The 27546-nt window shown below is 42.2% G+C and overlaps 1 protein-coding gene across 1 annotated transcript in view; it reads left to right on the top strand.

Moving 5' to 3' along the window:
• The window catches only part of CAPN9 (calpain 9), a gene marked incomplete at its 5' end in the record, with an annotated part of 376282 nt that overhangs the window by 254168 nt on the left and 94568 nt on the right, over nt 1-27546 (top strand). Inside the window, 2 exons of the mRNA XM_056566855.1 lie at nt 11689-11725; nt 19370-19450. Of these exons, the coding sequence (XP_056422830.1) occupies nt 11689-11725; nt 19370-19450 (118 nt within the window). The remainder of the gene's footprint in view (nt 1-11688; nt 11726-19369; nt 19451-27546) is intronic.

Genomic DNA, 27546 nt, shown 5'->3' with positions numbered 1-27546 from the left:
CCATTTTCCTTACAAGCACAGAGCTTCAAAGTTAGAAAAATGCAAATTTTTCATCAAAATTTGGGATTTTTCACCAAGAAAGGATGGAAGTTACCATAAAATTTTACCACTATGTTAAAGTAGAATATGTCACGAAAAAAAAATCTCGGAATCAGAATGACAACTAAAAGCATTCCAGAGTTATTAATGTTTAAAGTGACAGTGGTCAGATGTGCAAAAAACGCTCTGGTCCTGAGGTGTAAAATGGCCTGGTCCTTAAGGGGTTAATTGCCCTTCGGCTTCTTGTGTGTATATGGTCTTGTACATGAGTACAACGCTCCCTCCTTTATCTGCTCTAATAGTAACAAGGTCATCTCTCTTTTTAAGCTCATGGAGTGCTGTTTGTTCTGCTTTCGTTAAATTCACAGGTACTTCCCTGTTCAAAATGGACCGAACATCTTGCAATACTGAATTTTGAAACAAGTCCAGCTGCTCTCCGGGTGGTATCGGGGGGTTAAATCTGGACTTCTTTTCTATAGTGAATGGTTTCTGGTCATATTCCTCCCTTTCTGTGTAACTAGGTTCACCAAAATCACAAGCTAGCATTTCTATACATTCCTGCTGGCTTAGTCGCTACGGGACATCAATTTATTTAAATTTTTTCACAATAAAAATATCACTGAGCAGACAAAATGTGAAGCAGATTCACCAGCAGTTATAGATAGTTTGGGCTTTTTTCCAAAAGAATGTACTTTATTAGAGCAGGAATGTATAGAAATGCTAGCTTGTGATTTTGGTGAACCTAGTTACACAGTCGTTGTCGTTGACTACACTATGCATGTGTGCGGCCGCTCGCAGGCCCCTTTGTGGCTGCTCGGAGCGGCGGATTGCTGCGAGCAAGCCAGGGGGCAGGGCGAGGCGGGGCAACAGCTAGAGGCACAGTATAGGTCGGGTCACTGGCGGATCCGCAGCCTAAAATATGCTGTGGATCAGTTACATGTGACCCTACTCTAAGACAAGATTTTACATGTTAGAAAACCCCTCCCCCTTTCTTACTTTTGCGGTCCTTTCTGAAGAGACTGTAACCCTGCATATTAATCGCTAAGTCATAATTCGCATCCAGCCATGTCTCGCTTATCCCCACTATGTCATCGTTTTCTTCCAACATTAATAGTTCCTCCATCTTATTATTCACTCTTCTGGCATTAGTATACATGCACTTGATGTTTTCTTTCCTATTTCCTTTACTATTATCACTTATGACTGTTATAACCCCTTCCCCCACTCCAGTTTTATTGCTTATCCTCACCTCTCTATCTATACTATCTTCCCCTACTATGTTGTAGTTTCCCTCACCCCAGTACCTAGTTTAAACACTCCTTCACCCTCCTGGCCGTCTTCTCCCTGAGCACAGCTGTACTCTCCCCATTGAGGTGAAGCCCATCCCTACCATAGAACCTGTAAACGACATAGAAGCTGTCCCAATTCTCCATGAACCCAAACCACTCCTTCCTACACCAGCTTCTGAGCCACTTGTTTAGCTCTCCCGCTGCATCTCTGGTGTGGTACTGGTAGTATTTCAGAAAATACTACCGTGGAGGTCCCTGCCATGATCTTCCTGCCAAAGTCCCTGAAATCCTTTTTAATATCACTCCACTTACCACTAACTTTGTCATTAGTGCCAATGTGCACCATGACCACTGGTGTGTACCATGACTGCCAAACTCCAGTACCTCCCAGTAATCTGTCAACCAGATCCATGATATGCTGAACTTGAGCGCCAGGAAGACAACACACTGTTCGTAGATTCCAGTCTTTGTGACAGATAACCCTGTCTGTTCCCCTAATACACTGCTCAAAGAAAATAAAGGGAACACTAAGATAACACATCCTAGATCTGAATGAATGAACTAATCATATGAAATACTTTCGTGTTTACATAGTTGAATGTGTTGACAACAATATCACACAAAAATTATGAATGAAAATCAAGTTTATCAACCCATGAAGGTCTGGATATGGAGTCACACTCAATCACAATGGAATACCACACCACAGGCTGATCCAACTTTGATGTAATGTCCATAAAACAAGTCAAAATGAGGCTCAGTAGTGTGTGTGGCCTCCGCGTGCCCGTATGACCTCCCTAAAACGCCTGGACATGCTCCTGATGAGGTTGCGGATGGTCTCCTGAGGGATGTACTCCCAGACCTGGACTAAAGCATCCGCCAAATCCTGGACAGTCTGTGGTGTCTGGGGAACGGGCGGGCCAGTCCATAGCATCATTGCCTTCCTCTTGCAGGAACTGTTGACACACTACAGCCATATGAGGTCTAGCATTGTCTTGTATTAGGAGGAACCCAGGGCCAACCGCACCAGCATATGGTCTCACAAGGGGTCTGAGGATCTCATCTCTGGACCTAATGGCAGTCAGGCTACCTCTGGCAAGCACATGGAGGTCTGTGCGGTCCCCCCCAAAGAAATGCCGCCCCACACCATTACTGACCCACCGCCAAACTGGTCATGCTGGAGGATGTTGCAGTCAGCAGAATGTTCTCCACGGCGTCTCCAGACTCCAATCTTGGTTTTCTCTGGCAAATGCCAAACATCCTGCACAGTGTTGGGCTGGAAGCACAACCCCCACCTGTGGACGACGGCCCTCATACCACCCTCATGGAGCCTGTTTCTGACCGTTTGAGTGGACACATGCACATTTGTGGCCTGCTGGAGGTAATTTTGCAGGGCTCTGCACAGCTCGCATTGATGTGCCACAGCTCGCATTGATGTGCCATCCTGGATGAGCTGCACTACCTGAGCCACTTGTGTTGGTTGTAGACTCCGTCTACCACTAGAGTGAAAGCACCGCCAGCATTCAAAAGTGACCAAAACATCAGCCAGGAAGCATAGGAACTGAGAAGCGGTCTGTGGTCACCACCTGCGGAACCACTTTTTTTATTCGTGGTGTCTTGCTAATTGCCTATAATTTCCACCTGTTGTCTGTTCCATTTGCACAACAGCATGTGAAATTGATTGTCAATCAGTGTTGCTACCTGAGTGGACAGTGTGATTTCACAGAAGTGTGATTGATTTGGAGTTACATTGTGTTGTTTAAGTGTTCCCTCTATTTTTTTTGCGCAGTGTAATTGAGTTAATCAAAAAATTGTCCCATCTTCCCTTCCCCTTTTTGTTATCATTACATAGTACTTATCTATCACCAGGTATACCCCTTTTTAGGTGTACCTAAAACATGAAGCCAAGGCACACCAAAGGCTGCCTTTCCACCTTCACAAATATATACATACCCGATCACAGGTATATATTATATAAAAAATAATAGTCCAATAAAGAAATGTATTACAACATTCTAACAGTATTTTGTAGCAACAAGATTTCAGGATTCTTCCTTTTATCAAATCAAAAACATTTCTGAGCACATAGGCTGAAAACACACAGGTTGCATATTGAGTTGTGAGATGCAGAGTTTAAAACAACAAAAGTGTAGGACTCCCACTAAGTTGGGTCTTAAAGGGGTATTCCAGGAAAAAAAATGTTTTTATACCAACTGGCTCCAGAAAGTTAAACAGATTTGTAAATTACTTCTATTAAAAAATCTTAATCTTTCCAATAATTTATCATCTGCTGAAGTTGAGTTGTTCTTTTCTGTCTGGCAACAGTGCTCTCTGCTGACATCTTTGCTTGTCTCAGGTTTGCTATGGGGATTTGCTTCTACTCTGGACAATTCCCGAGACAAGTGTCATCAGAGAGCACTTAGACAGAAAAGAACAACTCAACTTCAGCAGCTCATAAGTACTTACATAGTTACATAGTTAGTACGGTTGAAAAAAGACATATGTCCATCAAGTTCAACCAGGTTCAACTGGAAGGATTAAGATTTTTTAATAGAAGTAATTTACAAATATGTTTAACTTTCTGGAGCCAATTGATTTATAAAAAAAAAAAAAGTATTTTCCTGGAATATCCCTTTAACCCCTTCACGACGAGCGACGTACATGTACGGCGCCGCGAAGTGTCACTTGGCGCGCGGCGACGTACATGTACGTCGCGGGGTTCCGGGAGCGCCGCGTCACCGGTAGCGGTGATCGGACCGGGATGACTGCTGTTATCTAACAGCAGGCATCCCGGCACATCGCCGAGGGGGGTCCTGAGACCCCCCCCATGACCGCGATGCGCGCAAATCGCAGGTCAATTCAGACCTGCGATCTGCGTGATTCCGGGTCATACGGGTCACTGGTGACCCGGTGACCCGGAAAATAAGAGGGATCGTAGGTGTCCGAGACACCCTAGATCCCCCTAAAGGGGATAGGAGTTTAGTGGCAGGGTTGCCACCCCTCCTATCCCTGCTATTGGTCGGCCGAGCGACCGACCGATAGCAGACCGGGGGAGGGGGGGTTAAAGTTCGGTTCCCCCGCTTTGCCCACCTATCGGTGTCCGGGCAAAACGGGGGAACCGTCCAGGGAGGGTCGGCGCCGAAGGTCCCTACCTGGATCCCGGATCGCGATCCTCCATGCGGGGATCCCCCACGTGCGGCGGCGGCTTCCGGGTCCTGCTAGGTGAGTTGTTGCCTAGCAACATCCGGAGGGCCACAGTTTACAGTGGTCTCTAAACCGTGGCCCTCCAGATGTTGCAAATCTACAACTCCCAGCATGCCCAGACAGCTGTTTGCTGTGTGGACATGCTGGGACTTGTAGTTTTGCAATATTTAGAGGGGTTCAGGTTGTAGATCACTAAGTGGTCTCAAACTGTAGCCCTCCAGATGTTGCAAAACTACAACTCTCAGCATGCCCAGACAGCAGTTTGCTGGCTGGGCATGCTGAGAGTTGTAGTTTTGCAACATCTGGAGGGCCACAGTTTTGAGACCACTGGACAGTGATTTACAACTTGAACCCCTCTAAATCTTGCAAAACTACAACTCCCAGTATTCAGGAACAGCATAAGGCTGTCTTGGCATACTGGGAGTTGTACTTGCGTGCCTCCAGCCATTGCATAACTACATCTCCCAGCATGCCCTTCCGCAATCAGTACATGCTGGGAGTTGCAGTTTTGCAACAGCTGGAGGCACACTGGTTGGAAAATACTGAGTTAGGTCATAACCTAACTCAAGGTTTTCCAGCCAGTGTGCCTCCAGCTGTTGCAAAACTACAACTCCCAGCATGCATGGTCTGTCAGTGCATGCTGGGAGTTGTAGTTTTGACCCCCCTCCCGTGTGAATGTACAGGCTACATTCACACTGGCGGCAGATTACAGTGAGTTCCCCGCTGCAAATTTGAGATGCGGCAAATTTTCCGCCGCAGCTCAAACTCCTAGTGGGAGACTCAGTGTAATCTGCCGCCAGTGTGAATGTAACCTAAAAACACTACACTGCACTAACATAAAATAAAGAGTAAAACACTACATATACACACGTACACTGCCCCCCCACCCCCCTTCTCCAATAAAAATTAAAAACGCATTGTACGGAAGTGTTTCTAAGATGGAGCCTCCAGCTGTTGCAAAACAAAAACTCCCAGCACTTCTGGACAGCAATTGACTGTCCAAGCATGCTGGGAGTTTAGCAACAGCTGGAGGCGCCCTGTTTGGGAATCACTGGCGTAGAATACCCCTATGTCCACCCCTATGCAAGTCCCTAATTCAGGCCTCAAATGCACATGGCGCTCTCACTTTGGAGCCCTGTCGTATTTCAAGGCAACAGAATAGGGTCACATATGGGGTATCGCCGTACTCGGGAGAAATTGCCTAACAAATTTTGGGGGGCTTTTTCTCCTTTTACCCCTTATGAAAAGGAACAGTTGGGGTCTACACCAGCATGTTAGTGTAAAAAAATAAAAAATTTTACACTAACATGCTGGTGTTGCCCTATACTTTTCATTTTCACAAGAGGTAAAAGGGAAAAACGCCCCCCAAAATTTGAAACACAATTTCTCCCGAGTACGGAGATGCCCCATATGTGGGCGCAAAGTGCTCTGGGGGCGCACAACAAGGCCCAGAAGGGAGAGTGCGCCATGTACATTTGAGGTGATTTGCACAGAGGTGGCTGATTGTTACAGCGGTTCTGACAAATGCAAAAAAAAAAAAAACACACCCACATGTGACCCCATTTCGGAAACTACACCCCTCACGGAATGTAATGAGGAGTGCAGTGAGAATTTACACCCCACAGGTGTCTGACGGATCTTTGGAACAGTGGTCCGTGAAAATGAAAAATTTTGCACAGCCCACTGTTCCAAAGATCTGTCAGACACCAGTGGGGGGTAAATGCTCACTGTACCCCTCATTACATTCTGTGAGGGGTCTAGTTTCCAAAATGGTATGCCATGTGGGGGTTATTTTGCTGTTCTGGCACCATAGGGGCTTCCTAAATGCGACATGCCCCCCGAGCAAAATTTGCTCTCAAAAAGCCAAATATGACGCCTTCCCTTCTGAGCATTGTAGTTCGCCCGTAGTGCACTTCAGGTCCACTTATGGGGTACCTCCATACTCAGAAGAGATGGGGTTACAAATTTTGGGGGGTCTTTTCTGCTATTAACCCTTGCAAAAATTTGAAATTTGGGGGAAACCCACATTTTAGTGAAATTATTATTTTTTTTTTTACATATGCAAAAGTCGTGAAACACCTGTGGGGTATTAAGGCTCACTTTATTCCTTGTTACGTTCCTCAAGGGGTCTAGTTTCCAAAATGATATGCCATGTGTTTTTTTTTTGCTGTTCTGGCACCATAGGGGCTTCCTAAAGGTGACATGCCCCCCAAAAACCATTTCAGAAAAACGTACTCTCTAAAATCCCCTTGTCGCTCCTTCGCTTCTGAGCCCTCTACTGCGCCCGCCGAACACTTTACATAGACATATGAGGTATGTGCTTACTCGAGAGAAATTGGGCTACAAATATAAGTATACATTTTCTCCTTTTACCCCTTGTAAAAATTCAAAAATTGGGTCTACAAGAACATGCGAGTGTAAAAAATGAAGATTTTGAATTTTCTCCTTCACTTTGCTGCTTTTCCTGTGAAACACCTAAAGGGTTAAAACATTTACTGAATGTCATTTTGAATACTTTGGGGGGTGCAGTTTTTATAATGGGGTCATTTATGGGGTATTTCTAATATGAAGACCCTTCAAATCCACTTCAAACCTGAACTGGTCCCTGAAAAATTGCGAGTTTGAAAAGTTTGTGAAAAATTGGAAAATTGCTGCTGAACTTTGAAGCCCTCTGGTGTCTTCCAAAAGTAAAAACTCGTCAATTTTATGATGCAAACATAAAGTAGACATATTGTATATGTGAATCAAAAAAAAAAATATTTGGAATATCCATTTTCCTTACAAGCAGAGAGCTTCAAAGTTAGAAAAATGAAATTTTTTTTTAATTTTTTCATCAAATTTTGGAATTTTTCACCAAGAAAGGATGCAAGTTACCACAAAATGTTACCACTAAGTTAAAGTAGAATATGTCACGAAAAAACAATCTCAGAATCAGAATGATAACTAAAAGCATTCCAGAGTTATTAATGTTTAAAGTGACAGTGGTCAGATTTGCAAAAAAGGGCTTCGTCCTAGAGGTGAAAATGGGCTCCGTCCTTAAGGGGTTAAATTATCCAGCTTCAGAACCTAGGACCATTGACTACATAGATAAGAAAGGGGGTGGGGGGGGGGTGGTAGTTGTTGAGAGAGAGAGGATGGTAATTCAGCAGGTTATTGTGGGATACAGAGCACAATCTAACACAGGTTATAGGAAGTTTTGATAATGTGCTAAGAAGCTGAAATTCTCAATAAGTCCTCTGTGCTTGCAATGCTAAAACTTATGATTTTGGCTTCAAACGTCTTTCTTTTATAAAGGGGAATTCCGCCCCTCCATATGGTATCCCCTAATTAAGGGATAAGATGTCTGATTGTGGGGGGTCCGGCCACTGGGACCCCTGTGATCTCCGGGCAGCACCCCGGCATTCTGAACATTTTTGTTCAGAATACTGGGTTCAGAATGCTGAGGTGCCACGCAGAGATCACACATCTTATCCCTTATCTTGATATCTTTATGAAAAATCTGTGTAGATTCATTCTTTCATTAACTTTTTTGACTGGTTCCACCAATGTAACATCTTATTTCACATTGCGCACATTGTATCATGTAAACCACATTTTATTATATGCAGGAGCAGGGCCAGCCCTACAATGGGTCCCGCTCATCCATTGGACCCAGGCAGAACCATCACAGGGGCGGCACATTGACAGGGCCCTGTGGTAGGAGGCATATATGTATTAGATTTGCATTATTCATTTTATGTAATATTTTATATTAAATTTGTACATCATTTAAAGTGAAGCACAGTCCGACTTTGTTTTTCTGTAATTTCATTATCATGTACCATTCTATGGTATTAGTCTAGAGGCATTTGGTACCCCCTTTTTTTCCTTATATATTATTCTATTACTGGTATTTTTTTGGTGTAAATACTTTCCATTTAGCCTCGACTAATTTATATTGTGAGCTGCACATACCCCACTTTTTTTTTTTGATTTCTAAATTACTTCTATTAAAAAATCTAATCCTACTTATTAGCTGCTGAATACAACAAAGGAAATTATTTTCTTTTTGGAACACAGTGCTCTCTGCAGACATTACGAGCACAGTGCTCTCTGCTGACATCTCTGTCCATTTTAGGAACTGTCCAGAGCAGCATATGTTTGCTATGGGGATTTTCTCCCCCTCTGGACAGTTCTTAAAATGGACAGAGATGTCAGCAGAGAGCACTGTGCTCGTGATGTCAGCAGAGAGCTCTGTGTTCCAAAAAGAAAAGAATTTCCTCTGTAGTATTCAGCAGCTAATAAGTACTGGAAGGATTAAGATTTTTTTATAGAAGTAATTTGCACATCTGTTTAACTTTCTGGCACCAGTTTATAAAAAAAAAAAAAAAAAAGTTTTCTGCCGGAGTACCAGAAGAATCAAAACTTTTACATTGAGCTAAAAACATTCATTTATTAATTCCTTTAAAATTCCCATAGTAGTCAAAGAATAGAATAGAAAAATATCAAAATAATGCACAGAACATAAATAGAAAAATTCTCCTATGATGAACACCTGTATATCCCAACGCGTTTGCCCGTGTATTTTATAGCGATTCATCAGGGGATGACAATAACAGTAATATGGTATACAAAAAATGCACATAGAAAGGGGGAGGGGATGAAATAATTAAATAATATACAGATTACGAATACTGACACAAATATACAGTGTATGTATGCGACACTACAGACTTAACATAGCAAACATATGCACAATACATTAAGCCTACAATAGCACATAGAGGCAGGCAGGTGACTGAGCAGCTTGTTTGTAGTATCTTTTTAGATTGCAAATCCTCCAGATAGCAGAAAATAGCTAATCCTCCAGGTAGCTAAATGCAGATACAAGGTATCGGAGAAGGTATAAACCCTAGTATAAAGACTCCTCCAAGGGTATGGCAACATCCCGCTGTGCGGGATGGATATGGTGCCGAACAATATAAGTCCAGCTACCAGGATTCCTATGATAAAGGACCTGTATGTCCCGCGTAGATATGAGACGTCAATATTGTAGGTCCCGTACCCGGTTCATAATGCCATCTAGGTACTTTAACATAACAAGCAAAGCAGCTGCAGCCCGTCCACAATGTACTGTCACTATCCAAATACTAATCTCCAATCAGGCATTAAATAGACATGATAATTCGTTCCATGGCTGGCGATCCACGCCGCAGATCCACGCAAAATCCCATACGGCCGTTAGAAAATCCCATTATTGTCTATGGGATTTTTACATTATCCGTTTTAACCCGTTATAGCCCATTATTAATAATGGATGTTATTTTATGGCGGAAGATAGTAATGGGAGATTTTCTCAATCTGTTCTGGGTCATCATGAAGATTTCTCCCTATCACAACTCTTCTTCACTGAATCTGCCAAACAAACATTTAAGGCTTCTTACAGCAAAGTCTTCACCTCTATACAAACCCCCTATATTAATTACACTGCCCCATATAGTAGTTCCTTCTGTGCCCCTGTATAGTATTATGCCCCAACATTGTCCTCATACATTATAATTCCCCTTTACATTGTCCTTCTTACATTATAATGCCCCCTCACATTGCCCCCATACATTATAATGCCCCCTCACATTGCCCCCGTACATTATAATGCCCCCTCACATTGCCCCCTTGCATTGCCACCAAATATTATATTGCCCCCTCACCTTGCCCCATATAATATAATGCCGCGTGAATTGCCCTCATATATAATGCACCCTCGCATTGCCCCATATATAATAATGTCCCGTACACATCCCCCATACATAATTCCCCCTCACATGGCCCCCATTCATAATAATGCCCCCTCACATTGCCCCCATATATAATAATGTCCCCTTACACTTCCCCTAAACATAATAATGCCTCCTTGCATTGCCCCCATACATTATGTTCCCTCACATGGCCCCCATATATAAGCATGCCCTCTCACATTGCCCCATATGTAATAATGCCCCCTCACATTGCCCCATATATAGTAATGCCCGCTCACATTGCCCCCATATATAGTAATGCCCCCTCACATTGCCCACATATATACTAATGCCCCCTCACATTGCCCCCATATATAGTAATGCCCCCTTCCATTGCCCAGATATATACCAATGCCCCCTCACATTGCGCCCATATATAGTAATGCCCCTTCACATTGCCCCCATATATAGTAATGTCCCTCACATTGCCCCCATACATAATAATGACCCCTCACATGGCCCCCATATATACTAATGCCCCCTCACATTGCCCCCATATATAGTAATGCCCCTTACACAGCTCCATGGAAGAAAAAAAAGAACACCACTTACCTCTGCCACGTTCCCCCGCAGCTCCAGTGGCTCCTCTTCTTCTCTCTGCTTCCTGTGCTGACAGCCTCCGCAGAGCCTTTGCCGCACAGAAAGCCCTGGCTGGAGTGATAGGATGGAGCCACCGGCTCCTTCCTGTCACATCAGCCGTCCCAGCCGAGCGCACGCTCAACTCTGTGTGTGTCTTAAAGGCACACTCAGTGTTCAAATCTGCGGTCGCTCGGGGATTCGGGACAGGTGTGTGTTGAGAGATATTAGCCTATTTTTTACGCCACAGTGTAAGTAGCTCCGACCAGGTCCGAAAGGATATTAAATTACATGGAAGCTAGATAGGACATTCTGTACAGTAGGGGCACCCTGATAAATGCCCCATATTCCCACATAGATACAAGCCAAAACCTAACAGACAAGAGTGCTCAGTTGTGATGTAATAGCTGACTACTTAAATGTAAATGAGCCCACACACAAGTATCAATGGTTAGCAGAACACAAATTGTTAAATAGCATAACATACCCCCTCTAATGCTCAGAATTAGAATGCCCAGAAATGTTTTAGATAAAGCACTGGTTCACAGGTTGTGCATGCAAAATTTTCTCTCAGATCGCTTCTTTCATTTTTAAAAAGGACTCTGAAAAATGAAAGACGCTATCTGATTGGTTGCTATGGGCAACTCAGCAACTTTTCTGGATCCTTTGGATAAATCTCTCCCCTAATTAAATGTTAAGCAAAAATGCACATGTTTTACAATCTTATATAAGATGAAATAGCTCTTCATATCTAAAACAAAACTGATAATTTCATGGTGAAAATAAAAACCTGTTTTCTTTTATAGAGAGATTGATGGCGAGATAATTGTGGATATTCCCGATGTAAGTGAACTCATATTATACTTATGTATTCATGGTATTTGTTACATGATAAGCACAATGTGATCTTTAACGAGGACGTGTGGTCAGCATTAGGCTAGGTTTTCATGCAGGTTTTTTTTCTGGCCTTTTTTGGAAAACTACCACTGCATTTTTAGACCCAAAGTCAGAAGTGTATGTAAAACAAATGGAAAATATAAAGGAATGACTTATACTTCTTCTTACTTTAGTTGTAGTGGCAGTTAAAAAAAAATAACTTTAACCTCTTAAGGGTTATTTCATTTTTGCACTATAGTTTTTTCCTCCTCACCTTCTTATAATCGTAACGCTTTAAATTTTCCACCATAAGACCACCAATTTTTCTTTGTAATGAAATCAATCATTTCACCACAAAATCTATGGCGAAATATAAATAAATATATCGGTTTGCCAAAATTGGGAAAAAAATAACTGACATTTTGTAAATTTTAGGGGCTTCCGATTCTTCGTAGTGCACTTTTTGGTAAAATGATATGTTCTCTTTATTCTGTAGGTTCATATGGTTACAACTATACCCACATTATATGGGTTTTATTTTGTTTTTAGGGTATACAAAGTGACCAAAAATATGCAATTCTGGACTTTGGTATTTTTACATTCACGCCATTTCCCATGCAGTTTAATTAACACTATATTTTTATAGTTCAGACATTTGCACACAAGGCGATACTACATATGCTTATGTTTATTTTTGTTTACACCTTTTTTTTTAAAAAAAAGGGGGTGATAAAAAATGTTTATAGAAGGGGTTAAATCACATTTATTTAAAAAAAAATTTACACGGTTTTTAGTTGCCACAGTGGATTATTACATGCAATTATTAGATTGTATACAATGAAGAATGCTATGCCATAGCATAGCCTTTTTCAGTGTTATCGGTGCTCCATTGCTCCAGCCTGCCACGGCTGACTGGAGCATAGGAGCACTTATTGGACGGCAAGGAGGCAGGAAAGGGCCTTCTCTCCTCTCAGCTGATCGGGACACTGTGTTTTCACTGCGGTGGTCCCGATCAGCTCCTCCGAGCAGCCTGGATTGTTTTAATTTTAGATTTTAGAGGGGTCTAAGGGGTTAATGCCAGCCATCACCGATATGATGTCCGGCATTAGTCACGAATCCCGGTAGCTATCCATTCTGCTATGACACATGCTCAGCTCCAGGGCGTGTGTCACAAAAGGGGAGCGGGTGCAAGGCTTATATGTACGCTCTTTGTCCTTAACCTGTTGGGGACGAAGGGTGTATATGTATGCCGTAGTCCCGTTACCAAAGTTCCAAGCACGCTCACAACCTGAGCACGCTTCAAACCTGGTGGGTCCCAACTGATATCAGCAGCCAGGACCCAGGTTTAATGCCAGGTATCACCAATCGGGCTGATGCTCGCCATTAACCCTTTAGATGCCGCAATCAAAGTTGATTGCGGCATCTAAAGTGAAAGTAAAAGTATCCCTCGAGCTCAGTGGAGCTGATCAGGGCCATCGCGGTTAAACCGTGATGTCCCGATCAGCTGAGAGGATGGCGGGAAGGTCCTTATATGCCTCCTTGCTGTCCAATTGGTGATCTTCTGCTCCCAGCCTGCTATGCAGGCTGGAGCAGCAGAGCACCGATAACACTGATCAATACTATGCTATGGCATAGCATTGATCAGTATATGCAAGCAAAAGATTGCGGGGAAGATTGGACAAAACCTGTCCAATTGAAAAGATTGCTTCTTTCATTTTTGAAAAGATCTATGGGCAACTCAGCAACTTTTCCTCTAGACAGGTTTTAGTCTAGAAAAAAAAATAATGAAATGTTAAAAAAAAGTTTATAAAAATAAATTAACCCCTTCCTAATAAAAGTTAGAATCCCAACTCTTATTTTTAAAATAAAATAATAAAACAAAAAATCTAAATAATCATGTGGTACCGCTACATGAGTAAATGTCCGAACTATTAAAATATAAGGGTAGTTAAAACGCATAGTCGATGGCGTACATGTAAAAAATACCAAAGTCCAAAGTTTTTGGTCATTTCGTATATTATAAAAAATTTATAAAAAGCGCACAAAAAGACCGATTAAAACAAAAATTGTACCGATAAAAACTACAGACCACGGCGCAAAAAATTAGTCCTCATATAGCCCCATATGTGGAAAAAGAAAAAAGTTATCGTGGTCAAAAGATGACCATTTTAAACATACTAATTTTGGTGCATGTAATTATAATTTTTTTTTATTAAAGTAATAAAATAAAATACAACCTACATAAATTGGGTATCCTTGTAACTCTATGGACCTACAGAATAAAGATAAGGTGTCATGTTTACTAAAAAGTGCACAGCGTAGAAACGGAAGCCTCCAAAAGTTACAAAATGGCATTTATTTTTGGCATGGTTTTTTGTTTCACCACAGATTATGTTATAAAATAAGAGATGTCATTACAAAGTACAATTGGCGACGTAAAAAAATAAGCTCTTATTTGGGTCTGTAGGTGCAAAATTGAAAGCATTATTATTTTTAGAATGGGAGGAGGAAAAGACAAAAGTGCAAAAATAAGAAAAATGGCCTTGTCCTTAAGGTCAAAATGGGCTCCGTCCTTAAAAGGTTAAAAAACCTGTGTGGAAACCTAGCCTTAAAAAAATAAATAAAAAAGAGAAAACATCAAGTTTTCATTTTATCGCTATACTCTTATATTCTCGATATTAAGGTATTTTACAATTTAGTTGATTATGTGCACTGTTTCCTAAATTGTCGGATGTGAACTTTTTTTAAAAAGGGTGTCAATTTATACACCTTTCTACAATAAATTTCTTTTCCATGTCACAAATCAGGGAAAAGTACAGAAAGAAAGAATGCCACTATGTACAGTATCCCACTTAAGTGAGTACAACGTTCACATTTTTGTAAATATTTTATTATATCCTTTTATGTAATAACACTGAAGAAATAAAACTGTGCTACAATGTACAGTAGTGAGAGCACAGCCTGTATAAGGCAAAGTTTCCACCAGCATACCCCTTTAGACACTGTTAAGCTAAGTTTCCACTAAGATTTTTTTTCTGGCAGTTTTTGGAAAACTGCCACTGCAGTTTTTGAGCCAAATCCAGAAGTGTATTCAAAAGCAATAGGACATATATACGGAAGGACTTACACTTCTCCTCCCTTATGGATCCACTTCTGACTTTGGCTCAAAAACAGCAGTGGCCGTTTTCCAAAAACTGCCAGAAAAAAAAAAAGTGGAAACTTAGCCTAACAGTGTCTAAAGGGGTACGCTGGTGGAAAACATTTTTTTTTTTTTAAATCAACCGGTGCCAAAAAATGAAACCGATTTGTAAATTACTTCTATTTAAAAGTTGTATGGTTATTTTCTGTCTTACCACACTGCTCTCTGCTGACATCTCTGTTCATGTCAGGAACTGTCCATAGCTGGAACAAATCCCCATAGCAAACCTCTCCTACTCTGGACAGTTCCTGACAAGGACAGAGGTGTCCGCAGAGAGCACTGTGGTCAGACAGAAAAGAACTATGCAACTTCCTCTAGAGCATACAGCAGCTGATAAGTACTAGAAGGATTAAGATTTTTAAATAGAAGTAATTTACAAATCTATTTGACTTTCTGGCACCAGTTGAATAGAAAAAAATAGTTTTCCACCGGAGTACCCCTTTAATGTTGCTCCTCTCAAAATAACTCAGAGCCATTAATGCGTAACAGAAGTGAGTACACGCCTTAGTGGAAATGTCCAAATTGGGCCCAATTAGCCATGTTCCCACATGTAGCTCATTAGTGTTATATATACTTATTGGAGAATGGTGAGCAATTGTCTTAAATTTTGTGTTATCACTAGGGGTGTTTCTAGGTCAACAAAAGCCCATTGCCCAAGCCACTTCCTTAACCATACCCTTAATCACACCCCTAACCATGTGCACATCTGCACCCAACAGCCTCCTCCTTTAATATATTAACTACTACCAGTAGGCAACTGTACAGTATGGTTTCAGCAATCACACTCTTATCACTCTCAGATATCAGCATGTACACACTGTCTGAAAGTGATAGGAGTGTGACTACACCATCACCCTTTGCAACCTGTACATACTCAGGTAGTTTGTAGTCTGAAATCCCACAGAAAGTTTAAAAAAAATAATTCTTACTTTACATACTGACCAACGTGTGTATACTGAGACCAATAGTACCAGTATACAAGAGGAAATATTTTCACCATACATATTACCATTTTACTATCAATGACCAAATTCTGTATATTGAAACCAATATTACCAATAATAAAAGTATACAAGGAGGAAATATTATCACTATACATATTACCATCATACTTTTACTGACCAAATTCTGTATACTGAGACCAATATTAGAAATAATACCAGTATACAGGAAGGAATATTATCATCACACATATTAATACCACATTCTTACCAAATCCTGTATACTCAGATCAATATTACTTATAATACCAGTATATAAGGAGGAATATTATTATCATACTACCATATTACTGACCAAATCTGACTAAAACTGAGACCAATAAACCTAATAACATCTAAATAGAATGAAATATGTGCACAGGTGCAAACCACTAGTTTTGTGCGCTAGCAGTAAGGGAAAAATTAATACCGCCACACCATGACTACAACTACCATTAGGAATGACTGCTACAGTCACACCATGACCACCACTACCATATCAACTAACATGTTATATTGTTACTGAATAAAGTCCACTCTACAAAAGACTGATATTCCCACATACAATCACCATAAAGGGGTAGATAGCAGCTGTACACAGGATCTGTATACCACATAAATGAATACAGTTAAATCTAGGGACTCACAATTGATGCCTTTATGGATCGATTGTGTCCTCTTTCCTTTTCTTCATGGCACCTCATGGCAAAGAATTTTAAGGATTTGAAAAAAAGACTACACTACACTATAAGAAGATTGCCAAGACCCTTAAACTGAGCTGCAGAATGGTGGGCAAGACCATACAACGGCTTCACAGGACAGGTTCTACTATGAACAAGCCTTGCCATGGTCAACCAAAGAAGTTGAGTGCATGTGCTCTGTGTCCTATCCAGAGGTTGTTCATGGGGAATAGATGTATGAGTGCTGCCAGCATTGCTGCAGAGGTTGATGGGATAGAGGGGTTAGTTTTAGTGCTCAGACAATATGCTGCACACTGCACAGATTGGTCTGCATGGCTGTTGTCCCAGTAGGAAGCCTCAACTAATGACATAGATTACTGGTGCCATGTGTATTGGTCCGATGAGATAAAGATAAACTTATTTGGTTCAGATGGTGTCAAGCCTGTGTGGCGCCAGCAGTCAAGCATGGTGGGTGGAGTGCCAAGGTCTGGGGCTGCATGAGTGCTTCTGGCACTAGGCAGCTACAGTTTATTGAGGAAGCCATAAATGCCAACATGTGCTGTGACATACTGAAGCAGAGCGTGATCCCTTAAGTGTATTCCCTTTTGTTGCCAAGGTTTAGACATTAATGGCTGTGTGTTGAGTTTTGAGGGGAGAGCAACATTAATCACTGTTATACAGTCTGTGTGCTCACTACTTTACATTGTAACAGTGTGTCATTTCTTCGGTGTTGTCATGAAAAAATATAACAAAATATTTACAAAATGTGAGGGGTGTAGTCATTTATGTGAAACACTTTATATATTGCTTAAAGGCCATCTGAAGTGAATTTACACTTACCCTCGATCCGCAGGATACGGGATAAATGTTTGATCGCCGGGGGTCCGAATGCTGGGACCCCCCACGATCTCCCTCACGGGGCCATGGCTCTGCTGCGGCTCTCCGGTGCAGGAGGCGTGCTGACCACAGCATGACTCCACGGCCGACACGTCCCCTCCATGGAGTTTTATGGGAGAGGAGGGGATGCAGTGTTCGTGCCTCCCCACCTCTACAATAGCGCTGTATGGGGAGGGGGCGTACCGTCGACCTCACTGAGGTCAACGCAACGCGTATTAGCCGCTCTCACAGAACGGCAATTTGGGCCCCATTTGCGAGATCGCAGGGGGTCCCAGCGGTCGGACCCCCTGCGATCAAACACTTATACCCTGTGGATAGGGGAGAAGTGTTAATTCACTGAAGATGTCCTTTAAGGTTTTTCCTTAAATTATAGTTGTCATTTTATTATTTATAAATATTTGCTATATATTACTATATTGTTCAATCCTTGATCACTGGAGGCCCCACCTCTAGTAAACCCCCCCCCCCCCCCCCTCCATCCCTGATCTCTAGAATGGGGAGGTGGTTGAAAATGCATGCTGAAAAGTACAATATTTTAATGTTTCTGTCCCTATGACAATGAATGAAGCACCAGATAGCATGCTCTACTACTGCACTATTCAAGCTCCTACTTACTATGGTTGTACAATGAGGACTAATGGAGGACTCCTGTTTTAGTGTTCTGTTGAGGTCCCAACAATCAGATATTTGTAACCCATCCTGTAGATATTTGATTATTGCCTTTTGTAAGAAAAAAAAAAAAAAAAAACACCACTCTTTTAGGGTATGTTCACACATATCTTTGATGCATATTTGCTGCAGCTGATTATACCACTGAAGTTGTGCAAAATTACTGCATCAAATATGCAGCAAAAAATATGCAACAGATCCAGTATGTATGAACGTACCCTTAGGGTAGGGGTTTAGATGCTGCAGATGCTGTGCGTTTTCCCCTTGAAATCTACCTGTGGAAAATCCACACTATTTACAGAACAAGTGAAATCGTTCAGAAAAAACCCACACATCTGCGATCAAATTTACTTTCTTAATTCACATATTCCACACCATATTCCACAGCACAAAATGTGCAAAATATTTGCACCAAAACCTGTGTAGAGGAAGTGGTGCAGTTGCCCATAGAAATCACTCAGATTGCTTCTTTCATTTTTCAAAGGACTTTTTTTTAAATGAAAAAAGCAAGCTGATTGGTTTCTATGGGCAACTAGACCACTCTTCATCTGCACAGGTTTTGATTACCTCTCCCCCCCCCCCCCCCCCCCCCCAAAATAACATTTTGTAAAATCTTTCTGCTGGAGATATTAAGGCCGAAATGCAGCAAATTTTCCCCTCCATTTAGGCTAAGTTTCCAGTTGTTTTTTTTTTCTGGCAGTTTTTGGAAAACTTCCACTGCAGTTTTTGAGCCAAAGTCAGAAGTGGATCCATAAGTATAAGTTCTTCCTTTATATGTCCTATTCCTTTTGAATACACTTCTGGCTTTAGCTCAAAAACTTCAGTGGCAGTTTTCCAAAAACTGCCAGAAAAAAAAACCAAGTGGAAGCTTAGCCTTACACTGTGTAGCCTTTGCACGAAGTCTCTTTTCACACCACATTTTTGTTTTTATTGGATGCATACACGTCAAGAGCATAATGCTCCTTGTGACGTTTCTGTTTGAGATACATAGGTATATATTATTCTATTATACAACATGTGTCCAAAATGTGTCAGGTTCCATTAGTTTCCATTGGTTTGCATGTTTATTTTTCTTGAAGCAGACCTCCTGCTTTTTTTTATTTTTTTTATGAAAAATGCTGATGGCTACATTTCAAAATAGTGTTCACTATTGTACATGTTTTTTTTTCTACTTTAATATTTTCAGCCACCAGAACCACGTCCTCCACACAAAGAGACAGAAGAAGAAAAACAATTCCGCAGCTTGTTTGAGCAAATTGCTGGAGAAGTAAGAATAATATGCCTCTTTGACATCCAAAACATGCTATATAAAATGTCATATCTGATCTATGTTTGATCAGCCTTTTCTTGGGGGTAAAGCATCAAACTATTTAGCATTGCTAGCATCTAAATAAGGTCCCAAGAGCATTCAAGGGTATGTAATCTTTTGATCATGGACATTTTGGTGATTTTCTATCATTATGATAAAAAAGAAATGGAGTCACACAATGATATGATAATACAGTGCTTCATATGATCATATCCTTAACCCCTAAAGGACCCAGCCCATTTTCAATTAAGGACCAGAGCATTTTTTGCACATCTGACCACTGTCACTTTAAGCATTAATAACTCTGGAATTCCTTTTCTTATGAATTTGATTCCGAGAATGTTTTTTCGTGACGTATTCTACTTTAACATACTGGTAAATTTTCGTCCATACTTGCATAATTTGTTGGTGAAAAATTCCAAAATGTCATGAAAAATTTGAACATTTAGCATTTTTTTTTATTTCAAGCTCTCTGCTTGTAAAGAAAATTGACATTCCAAATAAATGTTTTATTTATTCACATATACAATATAATATGTCTACTTTATGTTGGCATCATAAAGTTGACATGTTTTTACTTTTGGAAGGAAGACATCGGAGGGCTTCAAAGTTCAGTAGCAATTTTCAAATTTTTCATGAAATTTTCTAAATCGGAATTTTTCAGGGAACAGTTCAGTTTTGAAGTGGATTTGAAGGGCCTTCATATTAGAAATATCCTATAAAGTATCCCATTATAGAAACTTCACCTCTCAAAGTATTCAAAATGACATTCAGAAAGTGTGTTAACCCTTTAGGTGTTTCACAGGAATAGCAGCAAAGTAAAGGAAAAAATTCAAAATCTTAATTTTTTACACTCGCATGTTCTTGTAGACCCAGTTGTTTTATTTTTACAAGGGGTAATAGGAGAAAAAGCTCCCCAAAATTTGTTACCCAATTTCTCTCGAGTAAGGAAATACCTCATATGTGTATGTCAAGTGCTCTGTCGCTGCACTAGAGGGCTCAGAAGGGAAGGAGCGACTATGGGATTTTGAAAAATTAATTTTGCTGAAATGTTTTTTGTGGGGGCATGTCGCATTTAGGAAGCCCCTATGGTGCCATAACAGCACAAAAAAAAACACATGGCATACTATTTTGGAAACTACATCCCTCAAGGCACGTAAAAAGGGGTTCAGTGAGCCTTAAAAGGGTATTCCAGGCAAAAACATTTTTTTTATATATCAACTGGCTCCGGAAAGTTAAACAAATTTGTAAATTACTTCTATTAAAAAATCGTAATCCTTCCAATAGTTATTAGCTTCTGAAGTTGAGTTGCTGTTTTCTGTCTAACTGCTTTCTGATGACTCACGTCCCAGGAGCTGTGCAGCTCCTATAGGGATATTTTCCCATCATGCGCAGCTCCCGGGACGTGACTACATCATTGAGCAGTTAGACAGAAAACTTCAGAAGCTAATAACTATTGGAAGGATTAATATTTTTCAATAGAAGTAATTTACAAATCTGTTTAACTTTCCGGAGCCAGTTGATTTATAAAAAAAAGTTTTTGCCTTGAATGCCCCTTTAAAACCCCACAGGTGTTTGATGACTTTTTGTTAAAGTCAGATGTGTAAATGAAAACATTTTTTTTTTCACTGAAGTGCCGATTTTTTCCCAAACTTACCATTTTTACAAACGGTAATGGGAGAAAATGCCCCCCAAAAATTTGTAACCCCATTTCTTCAGAGTATGGAAATATGCTCTGAGGGCGAACTACAATGCTCAGAAGAGGAGGAGTCACATTTGGCTTTTGGAAAGCAAATTTTGATGAAATGGTTTTTGGGGGGCATGTCACATTTAGGAAGCCCCTATGGTGCCAGAACAGAAAAAAACACATGGTCTACTATTTTGAAAACAACACCCCTCAAGGAACGTAACAAGGGTACAGTGAGCCTTAGGTGTAAATGAAAATAAAAAAAAATTTCACTAAAATGCTGGTTTTTCCACAAATTTTACATTTTTACGAGGGGTAATAGGAGAAAATGCCCCCCAAAATGTGTAACCCATGTCTCCTGAGTATGGAAGTACCCCATGTGTGGACATCAAGTGCTCTGCTGGCGCACTACAATGCTCAGAAGAGAAGGAGCGCCATTGAACTTTTGGAGATAGAATTTGTTTGGAATGGAAGTCAGGGGCCATGTGCGTTTACAAAGCCCCCCATGGTGCCAGAACAGTGGACCCCCCCCCCCACATGTGACCCCATTATGGAAACTACACCCCTCACAGAATTTATTAAGGGGTGTAGTGAGTATTTGCACACCACTGGCATTTGACAGATCTTTGGAACAATGGGCTGTGCAAAAAAATCTGTTAGACACCTGTGGGGCGTAAATGCTCACTGCACCCCTTATTACATCATGTGAGGGGTGTAGTTTCCAAAATGGGGTCACATGTCGGGGGGGTGGGTCCATTGTTCTGGCACTTTGTAAACACACGTGGCCTTCAATTCCTGACAAATTTTCTTTCAAAAAGCCCAATGGCGCTCTCTCTTCTGAGCATTGTAGTGCACCCGCAGAGCACTTAATATCCACATTTGGGGTATGTTCTTACTCTGAAAAAATGGGGTTACAAATTTTGGCGGGCTTTTTTCCTATTTTCCCTTGAGAAAATGAAAAATTTAGGGGAACACCAGCATTTTAGTGAACATTCCCCCTCCCCCCCATCCAACCTCAATTAGGCCTCAAATGTACATAGTGCGCTCTCACTCCTGAGCCTTGTTGTGCTTCCGCTGAGCATTTTACGCCCACCTATGGGGTATTTCCGTACTCAGGAGAAACTGCGTTAAAAATTTTGGGGGTCTTTTTTTCCCTTTTACCTCTTGTGAAAATAAAAAGTACGGGGCAACACCAGCATGTTTGTGTAAAAATATTTTTTTTTTTTTTACACTAACAGGCTGGTGTAGACCCCATTTTTTCCTTTTCATAAGGGGTAAAAGGAGAAAAAGCCCCCTAAAATGTGTTGTGAAATTGCTCCCATATGTGGCCTTAAACTGTTTCCTTGAAATACGTCAGGGCTCTGTATTGAGAGAGCGCCATGCTCATTTGAGAGCTAAATTAGGGATTGCATAGGGGTGGACATGGGGGTATTATACTCCAGTGATTCCCAAACAATGTGCCTCCAGCTGTTGCTATACTCCTAGCATGCCTGGACAGTCAGTGGCTGTCCGGAAATGCTGGGAGTTGTTATTTTGCAACAACTGGAGGCTCAGTTTTGGAAACAATGCCGTATGATACGTTTTTGTTTTTATTGGGGGGGGGGGGGGGGGGGCGCAGTGTAAGGGGGTGTATATGTAGTGTTTTACCCTTTATTATGTGTTAGTGTAGTGTGGTGTTTTTAGGGTACATTCAAACTGACGGGGGTTTATGGTGAGTTTAAGGCTAGGAGTCAGCGCTGCGGCGGAAAATTTGCCGCAGCTCAAACTTGAAGCAGGAAACTCACTGTAAACCCACCTGTGTGAATGTACACTGTACATTCACATTGGGGGGGGGGGGGAAACCTCCAGCTGTTGCAGAACTACAACTCCCAGCATGCACTGACAGACAGAGCATGCTGGGACTTGTACTTTTGCAACAGCTGGAGGCACAGTGGTTGGAAAACCTTCAATTAGGTTCTGTTACCTAACTCAGCTTTTTCCAATCAGTGTTCCTGCAGCTGTTTCAAAATTACAACTACCGGCATGTACTGATCGCCAAAGGGCACGCTGGGAGATATAGTTGCGTACCTCCAGCTGTTGCATAACTACACCTCCCAGCATGCCGAGACAGCTGTTTGGGCATGCTGGGAGTTGTAGTTTTGCTAGATCTGAAGGGCCACAGTTTAGAGACCACTGCACAGTGATCTCCAAACTGTGGCCCTCCAGCTGTTGCAAAACTGCAAATCCCAGCATGCCCAAACAGCTGTCTGGACATGCTGGGAGTTGTAGTTTTGCAACATATGGATGGCTACAGTTTAGAGACCACTGTATAGTGGTTTCAAAACTGTAGCCCTCCAGATGTTGCTAGGCAACTACTCACCGGCTACCGTAGGATTGCCGCACCAGGGAGCCGCACGTCATTTCCGCACCAGGGAGCCGCATCGCCCGGATTACTATGGGCTGGCAGAACTTTGCCCCCGAGCTTTGACCACTTTGGTCGGTTCTGACCAACCAATAGCAGGAATAGGAGGGGGGGCAGTCCTTATTTTCCAGGTCACTGGAGACCCGTATGACCCTGAATCACCGCAGATAGCCAGTCTCAGGACCCGCCCCAGGGGGCTTGCACGTGGTGCCTGCTGAATGATTTCAGCAGGCATCCTGGGCCGGTCCCCGTGGCGTGGACCGAAATTCACATGGGCGTTTTGTTTTTTGTTTTTCCAAAATCAACTGGTGCCAGAAAGTTAAACAAAATTGTAAATGACTTCTATTAAAAAATCTTAATCCTTTCAATCCTTTCAGTATCTGTATGTTACAGAAGAAGGTGTATAGCTCTTTTTTGTCTGTGAGACTAGGGAACACTCTGCCACATGATGTAGTGATGTCTGACTCAATAAGCAAGAGGGTCCTTTATGTTTTTCTAGAAAATTATAATAATACAGCTTATGGATACTGGATTTATGTGGATAGAAAGTTGATCCAGGGATTTTTTTTTTCTGATTGCCATATTGGAGTCGGGAAGGATTTTTTTCCCTCTCATGGGGCAACTGGCATCAGCCTCATTTAGCTTCCTCTGGATCAACACAATAGGTCTCTAGGTTGAATTTGATGGACTCTTGTCATTTTTCAACCATATTAACTATGGGACTTTGTTACTATGTAACTACACTGCTCAAAAAATAAAGGGAACACTTAAACAACACAATGTAACTCCAAGTCAATCACACTTCTGTGAAATCTCACTGTTAACAATCAATTTTACATGCTGTTGTGCAAATGGAACAGACAACAGGTGGAAATTATAGGCAATTAGCAAGACACCCCCAATAAAGGAGTTGCTCTGCAGGTGTTGACCACAGACCATTTCTCAGTTCCTATGCTTTCTGGCTGATGTTTTGGTCACTTTTGAATGCTGGTAGTGCTTTCACTCTAGTGGTAGCATGAGACGGAGTCTACAAGACGCTCAGGTTGTGCAGTTCATCCATGATGGCACATCAATGCGAGCTGTGGCAAGAAGGTTTGCCGTGTCTGTCAGCGTAGTGTCCAGAGCATGTAGGCGCTATCAGGAGGCATGGAGAAGGCCAACATCCCAGCAGCAGGACTGCTACCTCCGCCTTTCTGCAAGGAATGTCCACTCAATCGGTCAGAAACAGACTCCTTGAGGGTGGTATGGGGGCCCGACATCCACAGGTGGGGGTTGTGCTTACAGCCCAACACCATGCAGGATGTTTGGCATTTGCCAGAGAACACCAAGATTGGCAAATTTGCTACTGGCACCCTGTGCTCTTCACAGATGAAAGCAGGTTCACACTGAGCACATGTGACAGATGTGACAAAGTCTGGAGAGGCTGCGGAGAACATTCTGCTGCCTGCAACATCCTTTGGCATGACCAGTTAGGCAGTGGGTCAGTAATGGTGTGGGGTGGCATTTCTTTGGGGTGCCGCACAGACCGCCATGTGCTTGCCAGAGGTAGTCTGACTGCCATTAGGTTCCAGAGAGAAGATCCTCAGACCCTTTGTGAGAACATATGCTGGTGCAGTTGGCACTGGGTTCCTCCTAATGCAAGACAATGCTAGACCTCATGTGAGGACTGGAGTATGTCAGCAGTTCCTGCAAGGGAAAGGCATTGATGACATGGACTGGCTCGCCCATTCCCCAGACCTGAATCCGATTGAGCACCTCTGGGGCATCATGTCTCGCTCCATCCACCAATGCCAAGTTGCACCACAGACTGTCCAGGAGTTGGCGGATGCTTTAGTCCACATCTGGGAGGACATCCCTCAGGAGACCATCCGCCACCTCATCAGGTGCATGCCCAGGCATTGTAGGGAGGTCATACAGGTACGTGGAGGCCACACACACTACTGAGCCTCATTTTGACTTGTTTTAAGGACATTACATCAAAGTTGGATCAGCCTGTCATGTGGTTTTCCATTTTGATTTTGACTGTGACTCCAAATCCAGACCTCCATGGATTGATAAATTTGGTTTCCATTGATAAGGTTTGTGTGATTTTGTTGTCAGCACAAACAAGCACCTGGGGCAAGTAACAGGCGTGGGCAAAATAAAAAATCACACCTGAAAGCAGATAAAAAGTTCACTTAGTCTTTGCATTGTGTGTCTGTGTGTGCCACACTAAGCATGGACAACAGAAAGAGGAGAACAGAACTGTCTGAGGACTTGAGAACCAAAATTGTGGTTACAAGTCCATATACAGAGATCTAGATTTGCCTTTGTCCCCAGAGCACAACATTATCAAGAAGTTTGCAACCCATGACACTGTAGCTAATCTCCCTGTGCATGGACAGAAGAGAAAAATTGATGGAATGTGTCAACGCAGGATAGTCCGGATGGTGGATAAGCAGCCCCAAACAAATTCCAAAGATATTCAACAGTCCTGCAGGCTCAGGGAGCATCAGTGTCAGCGCGCACTATCCATCTGCATTTAAATGAAATGAAACGCTATGGTAGGAGACCCAGGAGGACCCCACTGCTGACACAGAGACATAAAAACCAAGACTACATTTTGCCAAAATGAACTTGAATAAGCCAAAATCCTTCTGGGAAAACATCTTGTGGACAGATGAGACCATGATAGAGCTTTTTGGTAAAGCACATCATTCTACTGTTCACCGAAAACGGAATGAGGCCTACAAAGAAAAGAACACAGTACCTACAGTGAAATATGGTGGAGGTTCAATGATGTTTTGGGGCTGTTTTGCTGCCTCTGGCACCGGGTGCCTTGAATGTGTGCAAAGCATCATGAAATCTGAGGATTATCAACGGATTTTAGGTCGCACTGTACAGCCCAGTGTTGGAAAGCTGGGTTTGTGTCCGAGATCTTGGGTCTACAGCAGGACAATGACCCCAAACATACGTCAAAAAGCACCCAGAAATGGATGGCAACAAAGTGCTGGAGAGTTCTGAAGTGACCAGCAATGAGTCCAGATCTAAATCCCATTGAACACCTGTGGAGAGATCTTAAAATTGCTGTTGGGAAAAGGCACCCTTCCAATAAGAGAGACCTGGAGCAGTTTGCAAAGGAAGAGTGGTCCAACATTCCAGCTGAGAGGTGTAGGAAGCTTAGGTCATACTAGGAGCTGTAGTTTTAAATGCTTAAAGAAGAAGTATCATGGACCAAGTCACAAATTTTTTTTTCTATCATGTGAAAGTGCATCAGCTCACCATTCTGACAATCTGCTCCTCATGTATCTCGCCCTCTCCCTTCTCCTGCAATCCCCTCTGAAAGATCGGTACTTCCTGGTCCATGGAGGTCCCTGACTTCCTGTCTCCCATAATGCCTTTCAGTTCATCATAGAAGTAGCCCAGCCTAGACCAGTGCTTCCTAACCAGGGTGCCTCCAGCTGTTGTGAAACTACAACTCCCAGCATGCCTGGGAGTTTTAGTTTTGCAACAGCTGAAGGCACCCTGGTTGGGATACACTGACCTAGACACTGATCACTTTCCTAACAGCAGGCTCAGTGTTTCCCCTCCCCCTGCTTCTATTCTCAGGACATAGTTCTTTCAGACTGACCTGCTGTCAGATTGTAATCAGTGCAGGGGAAAGCAGGGATCTCCCCTCCCCCTCTGCTTCTTCTCGGGACATTGGGACATCGTTCTTGCTCTTATAAACACTGAGCTGGCTGTCAGATGCTTCCCTGCCGAGGAGATGAAGACACGTGAGCTCAGCTCACTGGGGCTTCTATGATTGGCTGAAGCTGCACATGGGAGGTTCCCTGGCCGTGCACAGAGCTGGCTAAGCTGCAGAACTATGGGAAATTGTGACATCACGGCCCCCAGCATAATGCAGCTCAATGGGGGGTCGCAAGTCGTCAGAACAGGGAGCTGCTGAACTTCCTCTCTGAACAAAGAAGCTAGAAAAACAGGTTT

The sequence above is a fragment of the Hyla sarda genome, chromosome 3 (assembly GCF_029499605.1).
Source record: "Hyla sarda isolate aHylSar1 chromosome 3, aHylSar1.hap1, whole genome shotgun sequence".
Classification (NCBI taxonomy): Eukaryota; Metazoa; Chordata; class Amphibia; order Anura; family Hylidae; genus Hyla; species Hyla sarda.
This window is presented reverse-complemented; position numbering and strand designations above follow the sequence as displayed.